The sequence below is a fragment of the Tupaia chinensis genome, unplaced genomic scaffold, assembly GCF_000334495.1.
Source record: "Tupaia chinensis unplaced genomic scaffold, TupChi_1.0 Scaffold144602_1, whole genome shotgun sequence".
Lineage (NCBI taxonomy): Eukaryota > Metazoa > Chordata > Mammalia > Scandentia > Tupaiidae > Tupaia > Tupaia belangeri.
This window is the reverse complement of record NW_006204462.1, coordinates 1,570,021-1,591,442: the sequence shown is the minus strand read 5'-3', so window position 1 is coordinate 1,591,442 and position 21,422 is coordinate 1,570,021. Positions and strand designations below refer to the sequence as shown.

Here is a 21,422-nt window from a genome sequence, read left to right as displayed (position 1 = left end):
GGGTGTGAACGGGGCCCCCCCCCCCCCCGAGGGTTCCATTCCTAAGCTGGATGACCTTGCAAATCCAGCAGGCCGTCCAGCTTGGGAATGGCGGCAGCGTCCCCGAAAGCAGTGGCACATGCCGATGTTTCCCTGTGGCTCTCACCTGGACCCTCGGCTATCCTGGGAACCCCGAGGCCACCGTGCCGTGCTTGTCCACCTTGGCCCTCCGTCTGCTGGCTGGTGAGCTGGGTCTTAAGAGCAGCTTATTGAAATGAGGCGATTCAAAAAGTTCATGGGGAAAATGGAATTCCATACAAGTTTATCTGGGGACAAAACATTTTTGAAATCTATTTTGCATAGTTTCTTCATGGATATGTCGTGACCATCTGCAGGCCCCTTGTATATAATTCTCGTGTCCTAATCCACTCCCTGGACACGGACACTCAGTGTGTTTGGCCCATTCACAGGTGTGTGCCGCCCACCCACAACTGGTCTTAGGACATTCTCAGCACATCAGTAAGAAGCCTGACAGCTGTCACATCCTGTCCCCATCTCCTCCTGTTGGGAACAGCCACTAATTTTTTTCTTCCTCCTCTCTCCCTCCATCCTTTCCTCTTGTCATCTGTCATCTATCATCCATCTACACGTCTGTCCATCGGTCTGTCATCTACACCCGTCTATTCCTCTATCATCCGTCTACACCATCTGTCCATCTGTCTGTCACCTACACCCATCTGTTCCTCTATCATCGTCTACACCCATCTGTCACCTACACCCGTCTATTCCTCTGTCATCATCTACCCCCATCTGTCCTTCTGTCTGTCACCTACAGCCATCTATTTCTTTTTTTTTTTTTGGAGAGGTTTTCGCTATAGGGCGTGTGTGCTCGCCAGACAAATAGAGAGAGACAGAGAGACAGAAAGCGAGAAATCACCCCCCAGGGGGGATGATCACACCACAATCTCTTCTCCTCCATTCTCCTCTCGGGATCTTGGGCACGCACGCACATGCGCCCGGCGTGAGTTTTAAGCCACTGGGTCCAGGATGCGAACTGCGGTTGACTACATGGGAGTCCAGCGACATAGCCATTACGCTAACTGCTGGTTCCCACACCTGTCTATTTCTTTATCATCCGTCTACACCCATCTGTCCATCTGTCTGTCACCACACCCATCTATTTCTCTATCATCATCTACATCGTCTACACCCACCTGTCCATGTCCATCTGTCTGTCACCTACACCCGTCTGTTCCTCTATCATCCGTCTACACCCATCTGTCCATCTGTCTGTCACCTACACCCGTCTGTTCCTCTATCATCCGTCTACACCCATCTGTCCATCTGTCTGTCACCTACACCCATCTATTCCTCTATCATCGTCTACACCTGTCTGTCCATCTCTGTCACCTGCACCCGTGTATTCCTCTATCATCCGTCTACACCCATCTGTCCTTCTGTCTGTCATCTATACCTGTCTATTCCTCTATCATCCATCTACACCCATCTGTCCATCTGTCTGTCACCTACACCCGTCTGTTCCTCTATCATCGTCTACACCCACCTGTCCATGTCCATCTGTCTGTCATCTATACCCGTCTATTCCTCTATCATCATCCACATCTGTCTGTCCATCTCTGTCACCTGCACCCGTGTATTCCTCTATCATCCGTCTACACCCATCTGTCCATCTGTCTGTTACCTACACCCGTCTGTTCCTCTGTCGTCATCTACACCTATTTGTCCTTCTGTCTGTCATTTAAACCCGTTTATTTCTCTCTCATCCATCTACACCTATCTGTCCATGTCCATCTGTCTGTCATCTACACTTGTCTATTCCTCTATCATCCATCTATACCTATCTGTCTATCAAATTGCTGGGGTATGTGTGCTCACCAGAGACAGAGGAAAAGGGAGAAGCAGAAAGCACCTCCCAAGGGGACATCATCACCCCACAATTCCTTCTCTTCCACTTCTCCGTCCTGTTGGGCTCAGGCACAAGTGCACACATACCCAGTGTGTATTTCAAGCTGCCAGGTCAAGAACTGAGCCACTAGGGAACCAGCAGTTAGCGTAATGGCTATGTCGCTGGACTCCCACATAGTCGACCGCGGTTCGTGTCCCGGACCCGGTGGCTTAAAACTCACGCCGGGCGCGTGTGCGTGCATGCCCAAGATCCCGGGAGGAGAAGGGATTGCGGTGTGACCATCCCCCCTGGGGGGTGATTTCTCGCTTTCTGTCTCTATGTCTCTCTCTGTCTGTCTGGCGAGCGCACGCGCCCTACAATGAAAATCTCTCAAAAAAAAAAAAAAAAAAAAAAGAACTGAGCCACAAGTCTGTGGTTTTTAACCAGAGGTTATTAACCACCAGGCTACAGGGCTGGCCCTCTGTCTATAGTCAAAGCCCTCACGGATCAGCCCTTGATAGGAATCGTGGTCTCACTCCGCCATGATATTTGATCGTTTCTTCACCAGAATGCAACCTTGCTGTGTGTCCCTCGGTCAGAGCTGTGGCTGACACCAGGCCGGAGTGTGATCCTGGAGAGAAGCAAGTGTCTGGGTCAGCACAGGGTGATTGGAAGTCTCAACCTGGCTCTGAGAACCCCTTGGCTTTGGTTGCCAGGCGACCCTCCTACAGGGATCTGTTCCCTCCCTGCTCTGCTGTGCAGGCAACCTGGACCTGCAGAAAACTGAGAACAGGCTTGGGTTGGATGGCACTGCAGTGGGCGTGGCGTTGCTGGCAGGCAAGCCCGCGTGGGAAGGCACTGTGCAGCCCCGTGGCCCGCCAGGTGCTGAGTGCCTGTCCCAGGGCCAGGCTGGCTGGTGCTGGGTGTCAGGACCCTGCTGGTGTGTGTGCTTCGTGCGCTCTCTTCCTGTCGTTTATGGAACGAATGAATAAAGTTTAAAAAGAAAAGAGGAATGGGGCCAGCAGGTGGCGTGGTGTTTAAGGTGCTGGATCCCATGTGGCTGACTGCGCAGTTTGAGCCCCAGACCTGGTGGCTTGAAAAACATGCCGTGCCTCCCCAAAATCCAGAGAGGAGAAGGAACTGCAGTGTGGCCATCCATCCTGGGGGCTGATTCCTCACTTTCTTTTTCTCTCTCTAGTGAACACCTGTGCCCAATATCAAAAACTAAAACTAGGGACCAGCAGATGGCATAATGGTTACATCGCTGGACTCCCATGTAGTTGACTAGGGTCTGAGTCCCAGGCCCTGAGACTTAAAACTCACGCCAGGTGCATGTACATGTGTGCCCAAGATCCCAAGAGGAAAATGGAGGAGAAGGGATTATAGCATGGCCATCGCTCCCGGGGGTGATTTCTCGCTTTCTGTCTCTCCGGCAGGTGCACCCACCCTATAGCAAAAATCTCTCAGAACAAAACAAAGCTAAGACTAAAGAAAGGAGCAAAGTCTGCCCAGCCCAACAGGGAGGCAGCCTGGGCGTGTCTGGTGCCGCTGGGTCGGAGGCTCCCATGGAACAGATCTCTTTCCTGAGTTGTTTCTGAGCCCAAGACCCTATAAGGCAGACTCCCTGCTCAGAGGAGCGGCCAGCACATGGCATTCTTCCCAGTGAGTCAGCGTGGAGCTCATCAGCCAGAACTCTCCTTCACTAGCAGAGCCCAGCCAGACGGCCACCGTGGACAAGGACAGTGTCTGCACATGGGAAGCACCACGCATCCCGTGTCCCCATGTGTGTCTACACAGGAAAAGCCCCACACACCACATGTCCCCGTGATGTGTCTGCACAAGGGAAGCCCCACGCACCCCGTGTCCCCGTGTGTGTCTGTACACGGGAAGCCCCGCATCCTCATGGTGTGTCTGCACATGAAAAGGCCCATGTCCCCGTGGTGCACACGCATTATGGGGGATGAGGAAGATACGCGGTGGCTTTCAGGGTGGGGACCCAGGAGAAACCTCGGGGAAGTGTGTGTGACCCGCAGGAGGCATCTGCATTGCCTCACCCCGAGCGCCAGGTCACAGTGCGAGGTATGGGTGTGTCACGCCCCAAGGGCACACCAGCCATAGGCCTTACACGTGGACCTTGGTCAGCATTCAATCTGCATGTCACTGCTCAGGACTAGGTGGGCCCAGGGACACCCTGAAGACCCAAGGAGCTGCTAGCCCTGGGGCTGGGGGCCAGGGATGAGCTGCAGGGATCGTAGGGAAGCCTCTGGAGAAAACCTCAAGAGTGTTAGGCTAGCGCTAGGTCAGGGCACACGTGACACCTACCCCTGCAGAGGATTAGGGCTAAGTCAGGGCACGCGTGACATCTACCCCTGCAGGGCACTAGGGTTGGGGCTAGGTCTGGGCACGCGTGACACCTACCCCTGCAGGGCACTAGGAGCCCACGGCACAGCGGGAAGTGCAGACCGCTGCCCCTCACCGTGGGGTGAGGTGCAGAGGAGCCAGCGCAGGTGTGGAGGATGCAGCGGGCGGGTGAGGGCCAGGCACCCTGACGGTGGCTGCTCTGCCTGAGGAAATAGGCCGCAGAGAGCAGGGCCCCTGGTCCACACCCTAGAGGCAGTACGGGTCGTTGCAAGCACCCAGACCTCAGTTCTCAAGGGACAGGAGGGCTTGGAGTGTTGCGTGAGCAGAGACGTGATCCGATAAAAGTGTTCAGACTAAGCTGGCAGCTCTGAGGGGCATAGCCCGGCCCAGACCACAGGTGTGTGTGAGCACTAAGGGGGAAGGTAGAGAGACAGGGCTTTGAGGGGAGCCCTTCATAGGGTCAGAAAACCTCATGGGAGGGGAAAGAGACTTACTGTGGAGTCTTGGGCAAGAAATGATGTTTCTAGAAAAAAAAAAAAGTACCGAAAGCTGCGGACCACAGGCTTCCAACAAAGGGTGGGACTGCTGGAGGGAGGGGCGAGCCCAGCCTGGAGGGGTGGGGTGAGCGGGGTGTCCTGCAGGTGCTCCACTGGAGCTCCTGGGCCACTTGCTATTGGAAAGCACTGAGCTGAGCCTACCCAAACAAACGCATTGTTCTCAAGAGCAATGGATCAACGTAAGAGGCCTGATGCTGCTCTCTCTTGAAACATGTCCGGAATAAGCTGGCAAAAAGGGGCACCTGCCGGCCCAGAGGCAGCCAACAACGCCGGTCCAGTGGCCCTCGGGGCCTTCTGCAGGGCCTTGCCGTGGCGGCCTGAGAAGACACCATGCACACCTGTGGCCGCACCCGGCCCTGCCCTCCCCTCCCGACAGTCTCCGTGGGCTCCTGCTCTGCTGGTCAACCTTGCATCACCCGCTCTCCTTGGTCACGTGGTTTCTAGGTGTTTCTCTATGCTCAAGCAGCGCAGCCCCTGAGGAAGAGCTCGCCCCTTCCTTCCCAGAGCAGCTCCAAGGAGGTTCTGGTTCTCGAGGCCCTCGTAGGTGCAGCTTCCAGAGGGCTTTGGCTAAACTGGGGGAGATAGCCCAGGCCAGGGTTAGCTATTTAACTAGCTACTTCAAATTTAATACTGTATGGGCCAGCAAGTGGCGTGGTGGTTAGGGTGGTGCATTCCCACAGGGCCGATGATGGTTCAAATCCCAGACCCAACGGTTTGAAAATCACAAATAGATAAGTAAAGGTTTGGAAAAAAAAATTAATGCTGTACGGAAATATTTGCTGATAAAAAATGTACCATCTGGGCTTTCCTTTAAAACAGTCACAGGGGTAGAGGGGTCAGCAGGTGGCATGATGGTTGAGATCCAGGATTCTCACATGGCCAACCACGGTGTGAATCTTGACCCAGGGCCCAGGGACTTGAAACTCACATCAGGCACGTGTGCATGCCCAAAATCCAAAGGAGAGAGTGGAGTAGAAGGGATTGCAGTGTGGCCACCCCTCCGTCCCCCTAGGTACATAGTTTCTCACTCACTCTCTTTCTGGTGAGTGCTTACATCCTGCAGCAAAAACAAAAACAAAACTAGCAGATGGGTGGAACGTTCCAGATGGAGCCAGACAGTGCTAGAAGGTAAAACTCAGTCCAGGGTTCTTCTGTTTATACAGACACGTTCCCTGTTGGCACATGTAAGTTCAAAACGGCACTGCAGCCCACGAACCGCTTCTCCTCAGGGCCCAGGCATGATCAGGCTGCACCCAGGCCTTGGCCCTCGGGGAGCTAGCTACTACTTGGTGGTTGTGTGCACAAATGAGAACTTCCCTGTCGGTTTCCAGTCGAAGGCCAAGAGCTGAAGTTTGAGCTTGGCCTTTCTGTGGACGAATTCACCAGGGAAAATGAATCCCACACTGGTTCTTAGGTCAAGGTTAGGGTTCTGAGTTTTGAGAAGAATCCCAAGGGAAAGCACTTGTCTTTGTCATTCCTGGTTTAGAGACGACTCCCATGTTCCCGAATATTCAGTGTACCCTGGAGCCCCGTGCAAACGTCCAGGTTTACAGCGGTGTCTCACAGCTCACACATGAGTCTTAACAAGACACTCCTAAACACCCCTAAAAGGACTCATAACAGGTGCCAATCCTGGTGTGTTGGAAAGCACCCCTGTATGTAGACGTGTGTGTGCTGGTGTGAAGAGGAGCAGAAGGGCGTGGGCTCTGTGGTCAGGACCTCCCTGGTGCAGTGCCGTAAATGCTGAGCTCGGGCGTGTGTGCAAGGCTGTGCGTGTGTGTGCTGCAGAGACACGGTCAGACGTGTGTGTGTGCATGTGTGTATGCTGCAGAGACGTGTGGTCAGGCTCACCTCTGGGGGACAAAGAGGGCCCTGCCGCAGCCGTGAGGGAGCCACTGGCAGGAGGTGACAGGGCTTGCTCCTGCACAGGCAGGCCAAAATGGGGCTCCCTGGAGGTTCCGGGACGACGGGAGCCGCCGTTTCTCCAGCTGTCAGCCCACCAGCCCTCCGGGTAGGCGTGGCTGTAATCGGGTGTGCGCACATGGTGGCGTTGCCCTGCTTTGGTGGCAAGGATGTTCCATGTGTCCGTGCTGTGCTGAGCAACAGCGGTTTCGACGCGGGCCCCACGAGTGCACTGCGTGGAGTAGAGAGGCTGCGGTGCGGTCTGTGGTCCCTGAGGACCCCTCGGTTCCCAGGTCAGGGCACCATCTGTGTCTTTATCTGGAGACATGTTAATTCTATGCTGGGTTAACTCTCGACCTGGGCCCTGGTGTGCTGCCGGCCAGCGTGTCCACACCGGGCTGTGCACTGAAGGGACGGGTCGTCCTCATGAGGACCCCTGTGGGTGCCGAGCCCCGCAGAGAACAGCCCTGGATAAACATCCCACTTCACAGGGCGGGAAAACATCACTCAGGGAGCAAGGCAGCGTGTAAGGACACACGCCTAATCCGGGCCTCTGTCTCTGTCACTCCCATCCCTGTCTCTGTCACTCCCCGTCGTCGTCTCGGTCACCCCACGCACTTCCACTCCGAGTCGCCGTCTGCGTCCACAGGCCTCTCTGTGAGCATAACCTCAAGGGCATGTGCTTGCGTGTAGGAACCGACTCCCAGACTCTGCGCCTCCTTGCAGGCCTCGTGTCTTCTCAGGCACTTCCCAGATGAGAAGTGCTCCCTGGTGATCACCCCGACACCCTCTATGATGGCTACTTGTGCTCCAGTACGTGGTCGTCCTGGCGCGTGGCAGCCTCCTTCCCAAGTGCTGGGCGGTGCCCACTTGTGCTCCGGCGTGGGTGTGTCTGAGTGGGGCCAAGTGTGTAGGCCTCAGCAGCCCGAGACCGCCTTTCACGTTAACCGCTGAGCTCGAGGGTTCCGGACCATCCGGGCTACATGAGCGAGCTCGTGGCCCGGAGCCCCATTTCCTGCCACCCAGAAGCAGGAAAAGGCTCTGGCCCGACCTCTGCCCCCGGGGGGGCTTATTGGTCCACCTTCCTGCTGGGGCAGCGCTCAGGAGGGCCCCCTTAACGCAGGGACCAGCACTCAACCCAGCGGCTTGACCTGTCCAGGCCGCTGCCCACAGCCTGGTCCCTGGGTACAGTGTGCAGTGCTGGGCGTCCTGCTAGGATTCCAGCCTTGGCCCGCCCAGCCTGGACCCTCAGGTGGAGTCACCCCCTCATGGGACACTGGGTGAGGAGGTCCTCAGTGTGGCTCCTGCAGCTTTCTCGAGAACTTGTGGTGTCACCACCGCATGCTCTTCTCGGGGACCAGTGGGTGGCATAGTGGCTGTATCGCTAGACTCCCATGTAGCCAACTGGGGTTCAAGTCCCAGACCCAGCAGCTTAAAACATACAGGCACATGTATGTGCATGCCCTAAATCCCAAGAGGAGAATGGAGGAGAAGGGACTGTGGTGTGGCCTTCTCCCCAGGGGTGGGGGTGAGTTCTCACTCTCCGGCAAGCGCACACACCTTATAGCAAAAATCTCACTAAAAACAAAAACGAACAAAAAAACCCCCAGCCTTCCTATGCATTTCTGGGACCTGGCCTACAACTTGCCCTCTCCCAAGCCCTCTGCGCATTAGAAACATTCTGTGAAATCGCCTTCCTCATGCACGCCAGCAGGAGCCAGCCCCTCACCGCCGAGCCGAGCTTCCTGTTCCCAGCATTTCCTACTTGGTCCCGGGGCCTGCGCTGTGCCCATACATACACGCGTGTAGCTTGTGTTCAGTGGGTGTGCGAGGAACATCCCTTCAAAAGCGGCACAGCTAGGGTGGCTCTGCTCTCTTCCGTATAGTCCTGTTGCACCCAACTGCCTCTGGTCCTCCTCGGAGCTTTCCCCAAAGCAGGCCCTGGCTCCCGGCAGCCCCTCCCACACATGGGATTCGTTGGTGAGGCCAGAGGGGTCAGCCATGCGGAGTCAGACGCTGGACCACAGCAGCCAGTCATCAGTGGCCCCCTCTGGCCCAGCCCTGGTGAGCGGTGGACCACCCCTCCCTGCCTACTCGGCCGGTTCCCTCCCAGACGTGGACAGCACACCTGCCCATCGACTCGGGTGTCTGACCTCAGGGCACTGGGGGGATGAACAGCCCCATCTGTGGGAGCCTGTCATCGTGGGACGGGGGGCCCCATCCAAATAGCAAGTGGAAAGTCCTCAGATGTCGGAGGGAGCTCAGCGAAGAGGGAGGACAGAGCACAAGACCCTCAGGAGCCAGTGTCACCCCTGCAGGCCCCGTGTCACCACCGCGTCTCCATCCCTGCCTCTGCTGGTTGAGGCTCACCCCGTCCCCGCCCAGCACTCCTCGCCCTGTGCCACCCAGAGCTCAGCCCCCTGCGTGAGCGGAAGGTACTGCTCTCCCCCCACGGCTCCCTGGCCCACATCCAGGCCACTGTCGGCAAAGCTCTCACTCATGCGGGTTTTTTTCTCCGAGGTGCTCATCAATCCACAAGTTCTCATTAGGGATGTAAAGAAGTCTGAGCAACGCCTTCCTGGAACCAGATCTTCTGAGTTTCTGCAATCTCTAAGGTCCACCTCTTCCTTCCTCTCCCACCCCCATTGCTTTGTTTTTAAAATCATCGTGTTGAAAAAACATCTTGATTGGCAGATGGGGCAGAGCGACAGGGTATGCTGCAGACTCTGGGCTGGTGGCCGGGCCCAAGGCCGGGCCTCCCCTTCCAGCTCTCAGAATGGCTGGCCTGCGGGGCTGAGAGTCGGGTTCCCCTCCCTCCTCCCAGCAGCCCGGGACGTGGACTTGACCTGTCGTGGACAGCCGGTGGTAGACGCTGCGTGTCACCTCTCGTAGTTTGTGAGGATCCTGGTAGTCCAGTCTAGGACAGCGGAGTGACCTGGCGGGCTGGCTTTCTGGCCACTCAGAGCCGTGCTTCCTTGCGCTGCCATTTATGCTACACAGAGCCCCGTGGCCCGGCAGCAAGGAGGGCGGCTCTCGCACACAGACCCACTGGCATCTCTGCCTGACTCTGTCACCGCTGCCCCTGCCTCGGCAACCACACGGCATGGACCAGATGGGCACGGAGCTTCTCTCAGATGTGCCCAGCCCTGCCGGAGCCCCTGCCTCCCTCCGCTGCTAAACTCACTCAGGCCTCAGTGGGCAGTGGAGAGGAGCCCAGAGGCTGAAGGTTGGGGCAGAGGCATAGCCAGTACCTCCCAACTCCAGCCCGTATGCCAGAGACGCTGCCCAGGACTTGCAGCGGGGCGCTCTGATGACAAGCCAGAAGTTGTCACTGCTTTGGCACTGTTTGCTGCAGGCCTCGCTGGTGGTCACCAAAACTGCAGCCTCTTAAGTGGACAGCCACACAGACCAGGGTTTCCTCCCTCCTGTCTCTGAGAAGGCAAAGGCAGGCAGCATTTGAGAGTCTCGAGGAAGACGGCAGGTAAGGGGCTCCCTCGTTGTACCTCAGCTCCACGCCGCCTCCAGCCGAACGTCCCGAGGGGTCGTGCTCAGGCCGAGTGTCGGCGGTGCAGTGGACACGGCGTCCCTCCGGGAGCTGGTTACAGAGTCCGACCCACCATTTTGGTTTCTCCTTTCGTCTGAGCCCTGGCCCAGAACTGCACTTCATGGCCAGCAAGGTAGGGTCAGCGGGCAGACCGAGGAGACGGCATAGAACAGCCTGGTCTGGCCTCCCCGGACTTGCCTGGAAATGTCTCCCCAGCACGGCCTTCACTGCTGGGGCAGCAACAGGCCATGAAACCGTCCTCTGGCCCTCATTGGATGGAGAGCTACACCTCGCAGGTGGAGGTCTGCACACACACGCCCGCCTAGAGCACCCCCTTACTCTGGCTCTAAGAACCGGACAGTGTGTTCTGGGTTTGTTTGTTTGTTTTTCTCCCTTTATTATATTTTTGCTTTTGAGATATAAACCACACAGAAAACATCCACTCCTGTGATTTTAAAGTGCATTTCTCCATTAGCTTTGTGTACAAAAATAATTATTAAAACATGCAGAAATGTCTTGAGGCACTTTCAGGCACTCGGTAAGGCTGGGACCTCAGCTCTGCGCTCACATGGACATGGAGGATGCTCCCCGAGTCCTCATGGGCCAGCGTCTCCAGGAATGGTCCCCAGCTTTGCAGCTGGGACTGTGTGGTCGCAGGAAAGCTACCTCTCGACCAGTGAGTCTCACACTTCAGAACACGAGATAAAGCGGCCACGCTGTCTGCGGGTGACTAGAAGGCTCCCGTCACATAACTCAGCTCCCAGCTCAGCACCGAGTGCAGCGAGCCAGAGCCTAGAGCCATCGAGCAAGTTTCAGAGAGGAACACATGGAGCTGACCCAGCCTACAGCCCTAGAAGGGCACTTGGGGAAAACCACGTCTGGCTCCAGGGCACAGATTCCACATGGCATCTGCTAGATAACAAGGAATGCTCATTTTCAAAAAGGAAGTGATGAGCACAGGTCAAAACCACGGGGCACTCTAGCAGAATTCACATCTTTAAAACATCTTTTTCTCACATTGGGCGTGTGTGCATGTGTGCCCAAGATCCCGCAAGGAGAATGGAGAAGGGATTGTGGTGTGTCCAACCCCCATGGGGGGTGATTTCTTGCTTTCTATCTCTCATGGCCAGCAAGGTAGGGTCAGCGGGCAGACCGAGGAGACGGCATAGAACAGCCTGGTCTGGCCTCCCCGGACTTGCCTGGAAATGTCTCCCCAGCACGGCCTTCACTGCTGGGGCAGCAACAGGCCATGAAACCGTCCTCTGGCCCTCATTGGATGGAGAGCTACACCTCGCAGGTGGAGGTCTGCACACACACGCCCGCCTAGAGCACCCCCTTACTCTGGCTCTAAGAACCGGACAGTGTGTTCTGGGTTTGTTTGTTTGTTTTTCTCCCTTTATTATATTTTTGCTTTTGAGATATAAACCACACAGAAAACATCCACTCCTGTGATTTTAAAGTGCATTTCTCCATTAGCTTTGTGTACAAAAATAATTATTAAAACATGCAGAAATGTCTTGAGGCACTTTCAGGCACTCGGTAAGGCTGGGACCTCAGCTCTGCGCTCACATGGACATGGAGGATGCTCCCCGAGTCCTCATGGGCCAGCGTCTCCAGGAATGGTCCCCAGCTTTGCAGCTGGGACTGTGTGGTCGCAGGAAAGCTACCTCTCGACCAGTGAGTCTCACACTTCAGAACACGAGATAAAGCGGCCACGCTGTCTGCGGGTGACTAGAAGGCTCCCGTCACATAACTCAGCTCCCAGCTCAGCACCGAGTGCAGCGAGCCAGAGCCTAGAGCCATCGAGCAAGTTTCAGAGAGGAACACATGGAGCTGACCCAGCCTACAGCCCTAGAAGGGCACTTGGGGAAAACCACGTCTGGCTCCAGGGCACAGATTCCACATGGCATCTGCTAGATAACAAGGAATGCTCATTTTCAAAAAGGAAGTGATGAGCACAGGTCAAAACCACGGGGCACTCTAGCAGAATTCACATCTTTAAAACATCTTTTTCTCACATTGGGCGTGTGTGCATGTGTGCCCAAGATCCCGCAAGGAGAATGGAGAAGGGATTGTGGTGTGTCCAACCCCCATGGGGGGTGATTTCTTGCTTTCTATCTCTCTGTCTCTTCAGTGAGCGCACACATCCTATAGGAAAACTCTCTTTAAAAGGAAAAAAAATGAGTTCTTTTACCATCATTAACATTAAATCTTGGAGGTAAAACTCCTCTATGACAAGAATATTCTTGAGGAAAAGGAAAAGAAACTCACTCAAGCTGTGCCTTCCAAGAAACACAGAAAGCTTATTTACCATGAAGCTCGACGCAGTCCAGCTTACATACCGCACCAGTCTGCAAATGCTCTCGGCATCTTTGGGCATTGATGGGGATGGCACTGCCTCCCTGCCCTGGACACCTGCACAGTGAAGGCGGGGCCAGGGGCGACCTGGACAGGACCCTGGGGCTGCCGAGGCCAACCTGCGCGAGCTGCAGGGACAGGGCCACTGCAGACCCCAGGCTGAGTGCACATGCTGACAACAGCCCTGCATGAGGAGCGCCCACCCAGAAGGTCCTGGAGCTGCTGGGAGTGCGGGCGGATCCAGCGTCCTCCGCTCCTGTACCTCCCTGGGCTGGCTCTTGACTGGGAAGGAAGGAGGTCTTTGAGCTGGTGGGGACCTGAGTGCAGACTCCTCGGTGTCAGGATTCTCCTCTGGCGGCCTCGAGGGCTTTTTCTCAGGAGCACAGAATGACCCTTAGGCTGGTGACATTAGTGTCAAGTGCCTTTCTTGCGCTGGGCAGGGCACTGCTCCACACACCAAACCACCGCCTGCATGACGCGCGCTTGGCCCCCATCTGGCACAGCCTGGTTATCAGTCTCTCTGATCTGAAGCTGTTCATTTAAAGTGCCAGCTGTCTACTTGATGGGCGACATGTTGCATAGAACAGCTCTGCCCAATTTCAGCACCGAAGAATGTCACCTTCCCTTAAGTCACAGTGTCACATAACCCAGACTGCTCCACGCTGCAAGTGGCCCAAGCACAAAGCAGGCTGTGGACTAGCAACAGCAGGTTTAGGGACAGACTGTATCAGACACCACTGTGAGCATTTACAACGCAAAACATTTTAAAGTTCGAAAATTAAGGGGAAAAAACACCAACTACCAAACTCCAGGAGCAAGGTGCTCGGAGTTGCCGGCCGGTACGCATGGCGCTAAGACAGGGAGGCCTGATGGGGAGTCTCACTGAGTAGGACCAGGCAGGACAGAAATGAAGCAGTCCTTTCACCACACCCCAGAACAAACACCGGGACTCGGCTTCCTACAAACATGCATGTAAACATGGCTTCCTGACACCCCTAAGTAAAAACCGATCCTGCCCAAGAAATCACAGGTTTAGGGACCCACAACAGTGCAGTCCAGCGGTGTCTCAATAACGGATCCATCCGTGGAACAAGCACTTCCTGATGTTCAAACACAGGTGGACACACGCCCACACATGGACGAACTCAGCCCGTGTCCGTGGGGCCATGTGACGTGTCCTGGACAGTGAGAACCCACCCACATGCCCCGGCGGGCTCTGAGAGTGTACACTGTTCCCCAGACCCGCGGCCATGCGTTGAAGGCTACTGTCCGGGAGACCTGCCCTCCCATAAGGCACAGCGGTGTGCAGCCAGCCCAGCGAGCCAGAGCACTCCTCGCTAAGCCTCCTGGTGACGAGTGAGTGCCGGAAAGCTCCGCGGTGTCAGGCTTCGTGCTGACTGGCCTCTCAGTGCCCGCCACCACCCAGCAAGTGGGAGCCAGGCGGGTCTGCGGCATCAGCGCCGGCCCCGAGCCCCTAGTAGTAGGGCCCGAGGTTCTCATACCCCGAGTAACTGGGCCACTCCGGGAACAGTCCATAGGAACAGCGAGGGCTCCCGAACTGGTCGAAGGCCATCCCGAAGCCCAGGCCACCAGGCGGCTCTCCGGTGCCCAGGGCGGCCTGCAGCCCGGCCTGCACAATCCTGTAGTTCCTGCCCCTGTTGCTGTCCCAGTGCGTCTGTCCACCACACTCAAAGCACACCGCGAACTCCGTGCGCTCGTAGGACTGCATCCTCTCCGGCAGGCGGATGTCGAAGGAGAAGGTGTCGCGGTCGGAGCCGGCATAGGTGTCCTTCACGTACTGGCACGGGAAGTCTGTGAAGCTCTTCCAGGTGTCGAAGGTCATCCTTACTTTCACCGCCTTCTCGAACGCCAGGTTCTGCACCTTGATGGTGCCGGAGATGGCCCTGTCTTTCAGCACGCAGTTCTCCAGGCACACGTGGTCAGCCTGCAGGCGGGCCCGGAAGTCCAGGTAGTCCGCGGATGGCTGCAGGAAGTCCAGGACCAGGTTCTCGCTCTCGGGGGGCGCCAAGCTCCCGATGCTGTCCAGGAGGTCTGTGATGTCGAAGGGCAGGTCCAGCGGGTCGTCAAACTCCGAGAACACCTTGACCACGGCCAGGGCCAGCCCCCGGCTATCTGCGAAGGACACACGCTTTTTCACCTTCTTCTCCTGGACGGCTGGGGCCACCCCCCCAGCTGCATCCCGGAGGCCCAGCTGGATGCAAGGCCGCAGGGGCTGGCCGGGCTTCGGCGAGGCCTTGAAGGCGAACCTCTCTCGGTGCTGGGGCGGGGCCATGCATCTGGGCCTGCACTCGATGTCCACAGCCATCGTCGGGCTGGGCCGGCTAGAGCCGTGGCAGCAGGGGAGAGAAACAGCACAGGTCAGACAGACCCCACTCAGCAGCGCGGCCGTCTCCTGCCGCCTGTGCCCGGTGGCTGCGGCAGGGAGGGCGAGCAGCTGGCACAGACAGGGTGGGGAGGCGGGCTCAGGGAGGGTAGCTGGGGTGGTGACTGAAATGGCCGACCACGCGTGGTCACAGGTGGCCAGCTGGCTGCTACCTGCTCAGAGTGACAGGGAGGCCAGGTCGGCAGAGCTCTCGCTGTCTGCTCGGGAAGGCCTCACCATGGAGTGTCCCCCAGACAGCTGCCGGGGGCACTTCGGGAACACCATGATTGATGTACATCCTCAGACTGCGGAAGTCATTTCCAGAGCCATCGGCATGCAAGCTGCGGGTGGTGAGTCAGGCTGATTGACACGTGCGTCACCCCACATGCTCTCTTTGTGGTGAGGACACTTAAAACCCGCGTTCTCTCAACTCTTAGGTCCTGACACTGTGGCCCCGTGGCCGACCCCAGCCCTTGGTGGCCCGTTCTCTGCTCTCCGCATGAGTTCAGCTGTCTGAGGCCACGTTAAGAGAGCGGTGCCATCTGCCCGGCCAGCCTTGTTTCTCGAGGCAGTGTCCTCTGGGTTCATGGCCCCCACTGCTGAACAGCACCCTGTGTGCACCTGCCCTGACCTCCACCGCGGCACGAGGCCGACTATGAGCTGCCAGAACATGGCCATGCAGACACGCAGGCTTTCCAGCAGCTCATGGAAAACGTGCATCATGGAAATGCTGGCCCTGGATTTCAAAACCCTTTTGCATCATAATGAACATATATTTTAATTCCATTTTCCACGAACTTTTGAACCCCCGTCTCTCTTTAATACACTGATTACAGACTGTAAATACCGGTAAGAGGGGTGGCTGGGTCCTATGAGAATTCTTTCAGTGTTTTACTTTTTTGTTGTTGTTGTTAACTTTAATTTCCCGGAGACCGTGTGTGTGTATTCACCTGAGACAGGAGTTGAGAAAGCACCCCATGGGCATGCCAGCTGCGATCCCTTCTCCTCCATTTCTCCCTCCCTCTGGGATTTTGGGCATCACACGTACCCCGAGTATTGTTCAAGCCCGGCTTGGGTACTGGGACCGTGCGGCCATCGTGCGGGATCCAGCTGCTTTAATCAGCACACCACAAACTAGCCTTTCTTCTAGGGTCTGCCACAGGGTGTGTACTCTCCAGAGAGACAGAGTGTGCGGAAGTGAGAAATCACCTCCTGGGGGATGGCCACGTCACAATCCCTTCTCCATTCTCCTCTCAAAATTTTGAGCACACACATACACGTGCCCAAAGTGATTTTGAAGCTGCCAGGTCCAGGACTGACACCACAGCCGTGTAGGAGTCAGCCCCTTAACCACCATGCCATGTTTATGCTGTAGGGTACATGCCCTCACCACAGGGAGACAGAGAGAAAGAGCAGGAAAGTGAGAAATCACCCCCAAGGGGAGATGGCTACAACACGATCCCTTCTCCAGTCTCCTCTCAGGGTTTTGGGCATGCATGCCTATGTGCCCAGAGTGATATTTGAGCTGCCCGAACTCCATTCCCACTGGGAATCGGGGGAGGACAATTGCGGTCTGTCCCCCCCCCTCCATTTTTCTTTTAAAAACAGCCAGCACTCTACTATCTCAGATCCTTCCATAACGGAGAGTATTCTTCTCTACAAGTGAAATAGCCTCTGTAATAAGCAAACAGGATCCTTCTAAAAGAGGTTAAACTCGCTCTGTGAAACTATACATATTTTTTTTTCTTTTTCTTTTAGTTTTTACTATAGGATGTGCATGCTTGCCAGAGAGAGGAACAGTGAGAAATCACTCCCCAGGAGATGGCCACACCGCAGTCCCTTCTCCACTCTCTTCTCAGGATTTTGGGCACACACACACGTGCCCTGTGTGTTTTCAAGTTGCTGGCCCAGAATTGGAGCCACGCCGTCAGCCACTTTACCCTCCATGCCATCGGCTGACTCAAAACTATATTACAGGCTAAAAAAAAAAATAGTAAAACCAGAAAAATTAAAGAAAAACTGAGAAGTTGTTTTATAAAAAGCGTGGCAGCAGGGTCAGACATGGCACAGCGGTAAACACAATGTTCTGAGATCTGCCTGGAGATGGCCAGGGAGCGCCAGCACGGCTTGTGGGACCCGGCGGCTGCAGTGGGGTCGGCCGCCTCAAGGTCCTCTTGGGTGCCATCTTGCGGTCTGTCCACTCCACTCACAGGATAGATGAACTTAACAAGAGTGATGGCAGAGTTAACTCCTTAGTATGTAAAGAGTTCTTACAAAGCAATAACAAAATTAGACATTCTACACAGAAAAATGAGCAAGCATGAATCAAAACTTCATAGAAGAATTTAAGTGATTCATAAATATGCAAAATGTCCAATCTTCTGATTAATTTAAGAAATTTAGATTGGAAACAACAGAAGCCTGTTTTTACTTAGTGAGTCAGTGATGAGTTTTAAAAGATAACACAAGTGTTTTTGTTAGTGTAACCTGGCACCCCCTTTCGGGTGTTCTTGTTGTTCTGTCCCAGCGTCACACGCGAGGATGATTCTAAGCAGATAATTAAGCGCATGGAGGCTAATGCACCAAGTCTTCAATGCGGGGGCGAGAGAACAACCTAGGACCAGGAGCAGCTTCTAGGAGAGCCATCTCACCACAGCCATTGATTTAACTTTATATCATCTTTAAAACCATTACTTGGAAAAATATGTAAGTGGCATGGTAAAATTTGTGATATATTGTTCATGTGAAAAATGGAGAAGATAAACTTGTACTTGTGACACTTGATCTTAGCCAAAAGGCCAGGAGCCAATGAAAAGCTGTACAGAGACCAGGTTTGTGGGGAAAATATCAGAGAGCTGCCTAGAAAAATACTAAGAATGGAACTGAAATCGTCAGGGTATCTAAGTGCCAGGATTTCAGGAAATTTGTTTTTCTTTTTATTTATTTACTTAAATTTGCTACCAGGCATGTGCACTGGACAGAGGGCGCGAAAGAAAAATCTTTTTTTTTGAGAAATCCCCCCGGGGGGATGGCCAGGCAGCACACCTTTCTTCTCCACTCTCCTCTCAAGGCTGTGGGTGCACACGCGCTCACTGTATTTTCCAGGCCACTGGGGCCAGGACTCGAACTGCAGTCTGTCATGTGGAATCCAGCCACCTTAACCACCATGCCACTGGCATCTACTTCGTATTATCTTGTATTTCTAAAATAATTATTAAGTCTATAATCAAAAAAATAATCTTCAAAAATCAAATATTTAAAAATATGCAAAAACCCATCTGACACCACTGCCTCATGAGAGCTCAGCACTTCTCACCGGCTAATGGCTGTGGGTTATGTCCCGGCAGTATGGCAGTATGGCTGCAAGGACTGAGCTGGAGAGCGTAGGGACAATCCCAGGGTGAAGGTCTCCACTGTGAGAAGTGCGGGACAGCCCACAGCAGCTCCAGACCTGGCTCCCCTCCTGGGGCAGCCTGTGGGCAGTGGGGGCTCGGGGCTCGCTCCAGCTGCCATGGCTGCCCTGAGAGAGGCCCCCTGACGAATGCTGGACCCCTGGTCTCGTGCAGGAGGCCATCTGCCATCTTCAGCTTCTGATTCTGAACCAAAGTCACAGAAGAGAAAAGCAAGACCAAAACCTAGCAGGTTCGATCCCTTTTCAACAGGTACCGCCTCCCACGGATGAGGCAGCCCTGGGTGGGCCACGTGAAACACGTGATCAGACAAACTGGGACCTCTGTGGCCACGGCCGTGCGCCGCGGTTGCTGTGGGGACACTGCCTGGCCGTGCCCCTAATGCGGCAGTCCAGGAGGACCAGGGCACAGCTTCTGTTTCCTGATCTTACATGCACCTGTAAGGAAAGGGAGGTCCAAGCAAATCAGGCAGGAAGGCTTCGCTGAGGGCCTGGGGCTGGCAAGCAGCAAGCTCTCGAATTTTTGTTCTCCCTGTCTGTCCCACAACTTTACACGACAATGCAGTGGATCACACCTTCCACTCCAAGTTGAACACAAGTAGCAGTCGTTTTGCTTTTAGATGTGCATTAAAAACAAACAGCCCAAGGTCAGCCTGACACCCAGTGCCTCCCTCTGCCCCTGGAAACCTGGGTGTGGACTGAGGAAAGGACTTCCTCGTCCACTGCCGCTGCTTCCTCCTCCTGCCTGCGGTCAGCCCAAGGTCAACCCCAAGTGCTCCATTCCCCGCCAGCGAGCCTGCAAGCCGACCTCAGACGTGCACTCTCACACATCCCTACACCTCTCATAAGCACAGGGCAGGAAAACCCTGGGATGTGCCAAAGCAGAGGGAGGGGAGGGAGGGCCTGCACACCCACCACCACTCCCCCTGTGGGTGAGGGACTTGGAGGCTCTGGCCAGTGTCACCGGACACCCAGAGACAGGAGAGGGTTAGGTGGGAGCCAGGACTGACTCAGTTCCACTGGTGTTTTCAAGAGCCAGCTGTTCTTCCCTGATTCTCCCATGGAACAAAAGGTGAGGGTGGCCCAGCGTTACTGCCTGGGCCTCACCCAGGGGTGCTGTAAGACCCACCCGACCCGGATCCCCGGCTGCTGCGTGTCAGTCACCATGCCTGCGGGGGAGCAGCAGCACCGTGACCTCCAGCCAGGGCAAGGCAACGCCAGCCGCCCTGCCTATCCTCACAGGCAGGTCGTGCAGTCACGACTGTGCCCAGGAGCAGGGGCACCAGCTGGTGGGGTGCAGGTCTTCCCAGCGTGGTCCACTTGCCGAAATGGCAAGGTGGTGCTTCCCGAGTCCCCAGGAGGACAGCACGTGGACAGGCATGACGATGACAAGTCCCAGCACAGCCCGCCAGGCCGCTCAGGTCCCAACCCGAGAAGGATGGCTCTCCTGGGCCACGGGGCACATTCGAACCCGCAGAGCAGAATCAGGCCCGCAGGTCAGGGCCCCCAAGCACGAATCACATCCCAGTGGCCAGCCCGAGCACTCTTCCACATGGGTGCCCTGACGGGGTTGGCAGGCCCAGGTGCCGGAGTCAGTTCACAGCCCAGCAGGGCCAGCCCTAATGCCCTGCCAATGAAGAGCCTATGGTCCCCAGTGACACACACAAGGTGGCCCTGACCAGACCGCGTCAGGCCCAAGTGCCACCCACCAGCTCCCCTTCCATGGAAGGTCTTTTCTTGGGGACAAGACACCCCCCTTATTCTGTTCCTGATGAGAAAGGGGAAAATGGTGCATCAACAACCTACCAGGAACTGGAGGCAGAGGGAGACAGGGCCCACCCACCAGGTCCTGGCCCTTAGGGGCTGGTGCTCCACTCTCCTGTTCCCAGGCGCTCAGCTCCCGGCACTCGCTGCGGGGCCTCCACTGACTCCAGGTCCCTCCGCAAGACAGAGGGGAGGAGAACTGTGGGTGGGAAAGGCGGAGAGGCAGGGGCTGGTAGGGCCCTCTCAGCCCAGCAGCCCGCTAGGCTCAGCTCCGCCCTGCAGGGCCAGCCTCCCTCTCTGGGCCCCTCGCGGTCTGCGGCCAGGGCGCTGGTGGTCCTTCCTCCCGCTAACTCTCCCCCGGGCTTGGCAGCCCGACCAGCTGCTGTCCCTGCAGTCCCCCTGCCAGCCGCGTTCCCGGCACCGCGGAGACCACCCAGCCCGCCAGTCTCTTCCTGGCCTTCTCAGAAACCCCGAAGCCTGCCCCGCCCCCAGCCCCTAGCGCCGCAGGGGTCCCACCGCACGGTCTCTGGGTTCAGAGGTCCAGGCTGGGGGGGAGGGTCCCAGGGTCCCTCCCCACTGCTCTCTCCCTGCGCCCGCCCGGCCTCCCCTCCCTCTCCGCAAGCGCTGCACCCACCGCGTGGGGACGCCCCTCCCCAGGGCCCCAGCAGAGCCCAGCCCGGGGGAGGGGGCCGCCGACTACGTGAGCGCCGCGGTGTCCGGGAGGCCGGCCGGGCGTTCCGGAGATGCGACCGCAGGGAGGTGGCAGGAGGAGGAGTCAGATGGTCGCAGCCGGGGCGGGACGGGGCGGCACCCGGACGCGCTGCGCGCAGACCCCGCGCCCCACTATCCACGCTCCCCAAGGCCCAGCGCCCACTACCCAGCACCTTCGCACCCCACTACTCACCACTCCCGATACTCTAGCACCCCACTTTCCGCAATACCCCAGCACCCCACTTCCCGCAATACCCCAGCACCCCACTTCCCGCAATACCCCAGCACCCCAATTTCCGCAATACGCCCCCAGCACCCCGCCGGCGGTGAGAGCCCGAGTCACGCGTGAAACTGAGCTGGGAACGACCACGCGACTTCTGGGCTGCAGACCCGCCGCCCAGGTCCAGACGCTCCTCCGGGTGCCGAATCCGGGGCGGGAACCCGGGGCAGGGGTGTCCCCGGGCGGACCCAGGCCTCACCGCGCGCTCGCGCCCCGCGCCCGCAGAGACCTACCCTGCTGCGCCGGCTGGCCACCGCGACGCCTGGTC

General features: G+C 56.6%; 1 protein-coding gene and 2 long non-coding RNA genes across 6 annotated transcripts in view; 2 read left to right on the top strand and 1 right to left on the bottom strand.

The window, feature by feature from the left end:
• Window positions 1–4,785, top strand: part of LOC106733727 (uncharacterized) — a 10,410-nt gene extending 5,625 nt beyond the window's left edge. Inside the window, exon 2 of the long non-coding RNA XR_001369650.2 lies at window positions 3,322–4,785. This is a non-coding gene — a long non-coding RNA (uncharacterized LOC106733727). The remainder of the gene's footprint in view (window positions 1–3,321) is intronic.
• Window positions 4,786–8,261: 3,476 nt separating this feature from the next.
• On the top strand, window positions 8,262–12,324 carry LOC114005832 (uncharacterized). The gene is made up of 2 exons (XR_003547634.1): window positions 8,262–10,382; window positions 11,384–12,324. It is a non-coding gene; the product is annotated as an uncharacterized LOC114005832 (long non-coding RNA).
• Window positions 12,325–13,353: 1,029 nt separating this feature from the next.
• Window positions 13,354–21,414, bottom strand: PPP1R3B (protein phosphatase 1 regulatory subunit 3B). Of its 4 annotated transcripts, none has more exons than XM_006167192.2 (2): window positions 21,388–21,414; window positions 13,354–14,949 (listed from the first exon to the last, which is right to left on the bottom strand). In XM_006167192.2, exon 2 carries the CDS (start codon window positions 14,931–14,933, stop codon window positions 14,082–14,084), a length of 852 nt encoding a protein of 283 aa, XP_006167254.1. In that variant the 5' UTR covers window positions 14,934–14,949; window positions 21,388–21,414; the 3' UTR covers window positions 13,354–14,081. The 4 variants fall into 4 exon arrangements, with proteins under 4 accessions (XP_006167254.1, XP_006167255.1, XP_027623569.1 ...); XM_006167193.3 differs by lacking the exon at window positions 21,388–21,414 and adding an exon at window positions 20,771–21,363; XM_027767768.1 differs by lacking the exon at window positions 21,388–21,414 and adding an exon at window positions 20,798–21,363.
• Window positions 21,415–21,422: the final 8 nt, after the last annotated feature.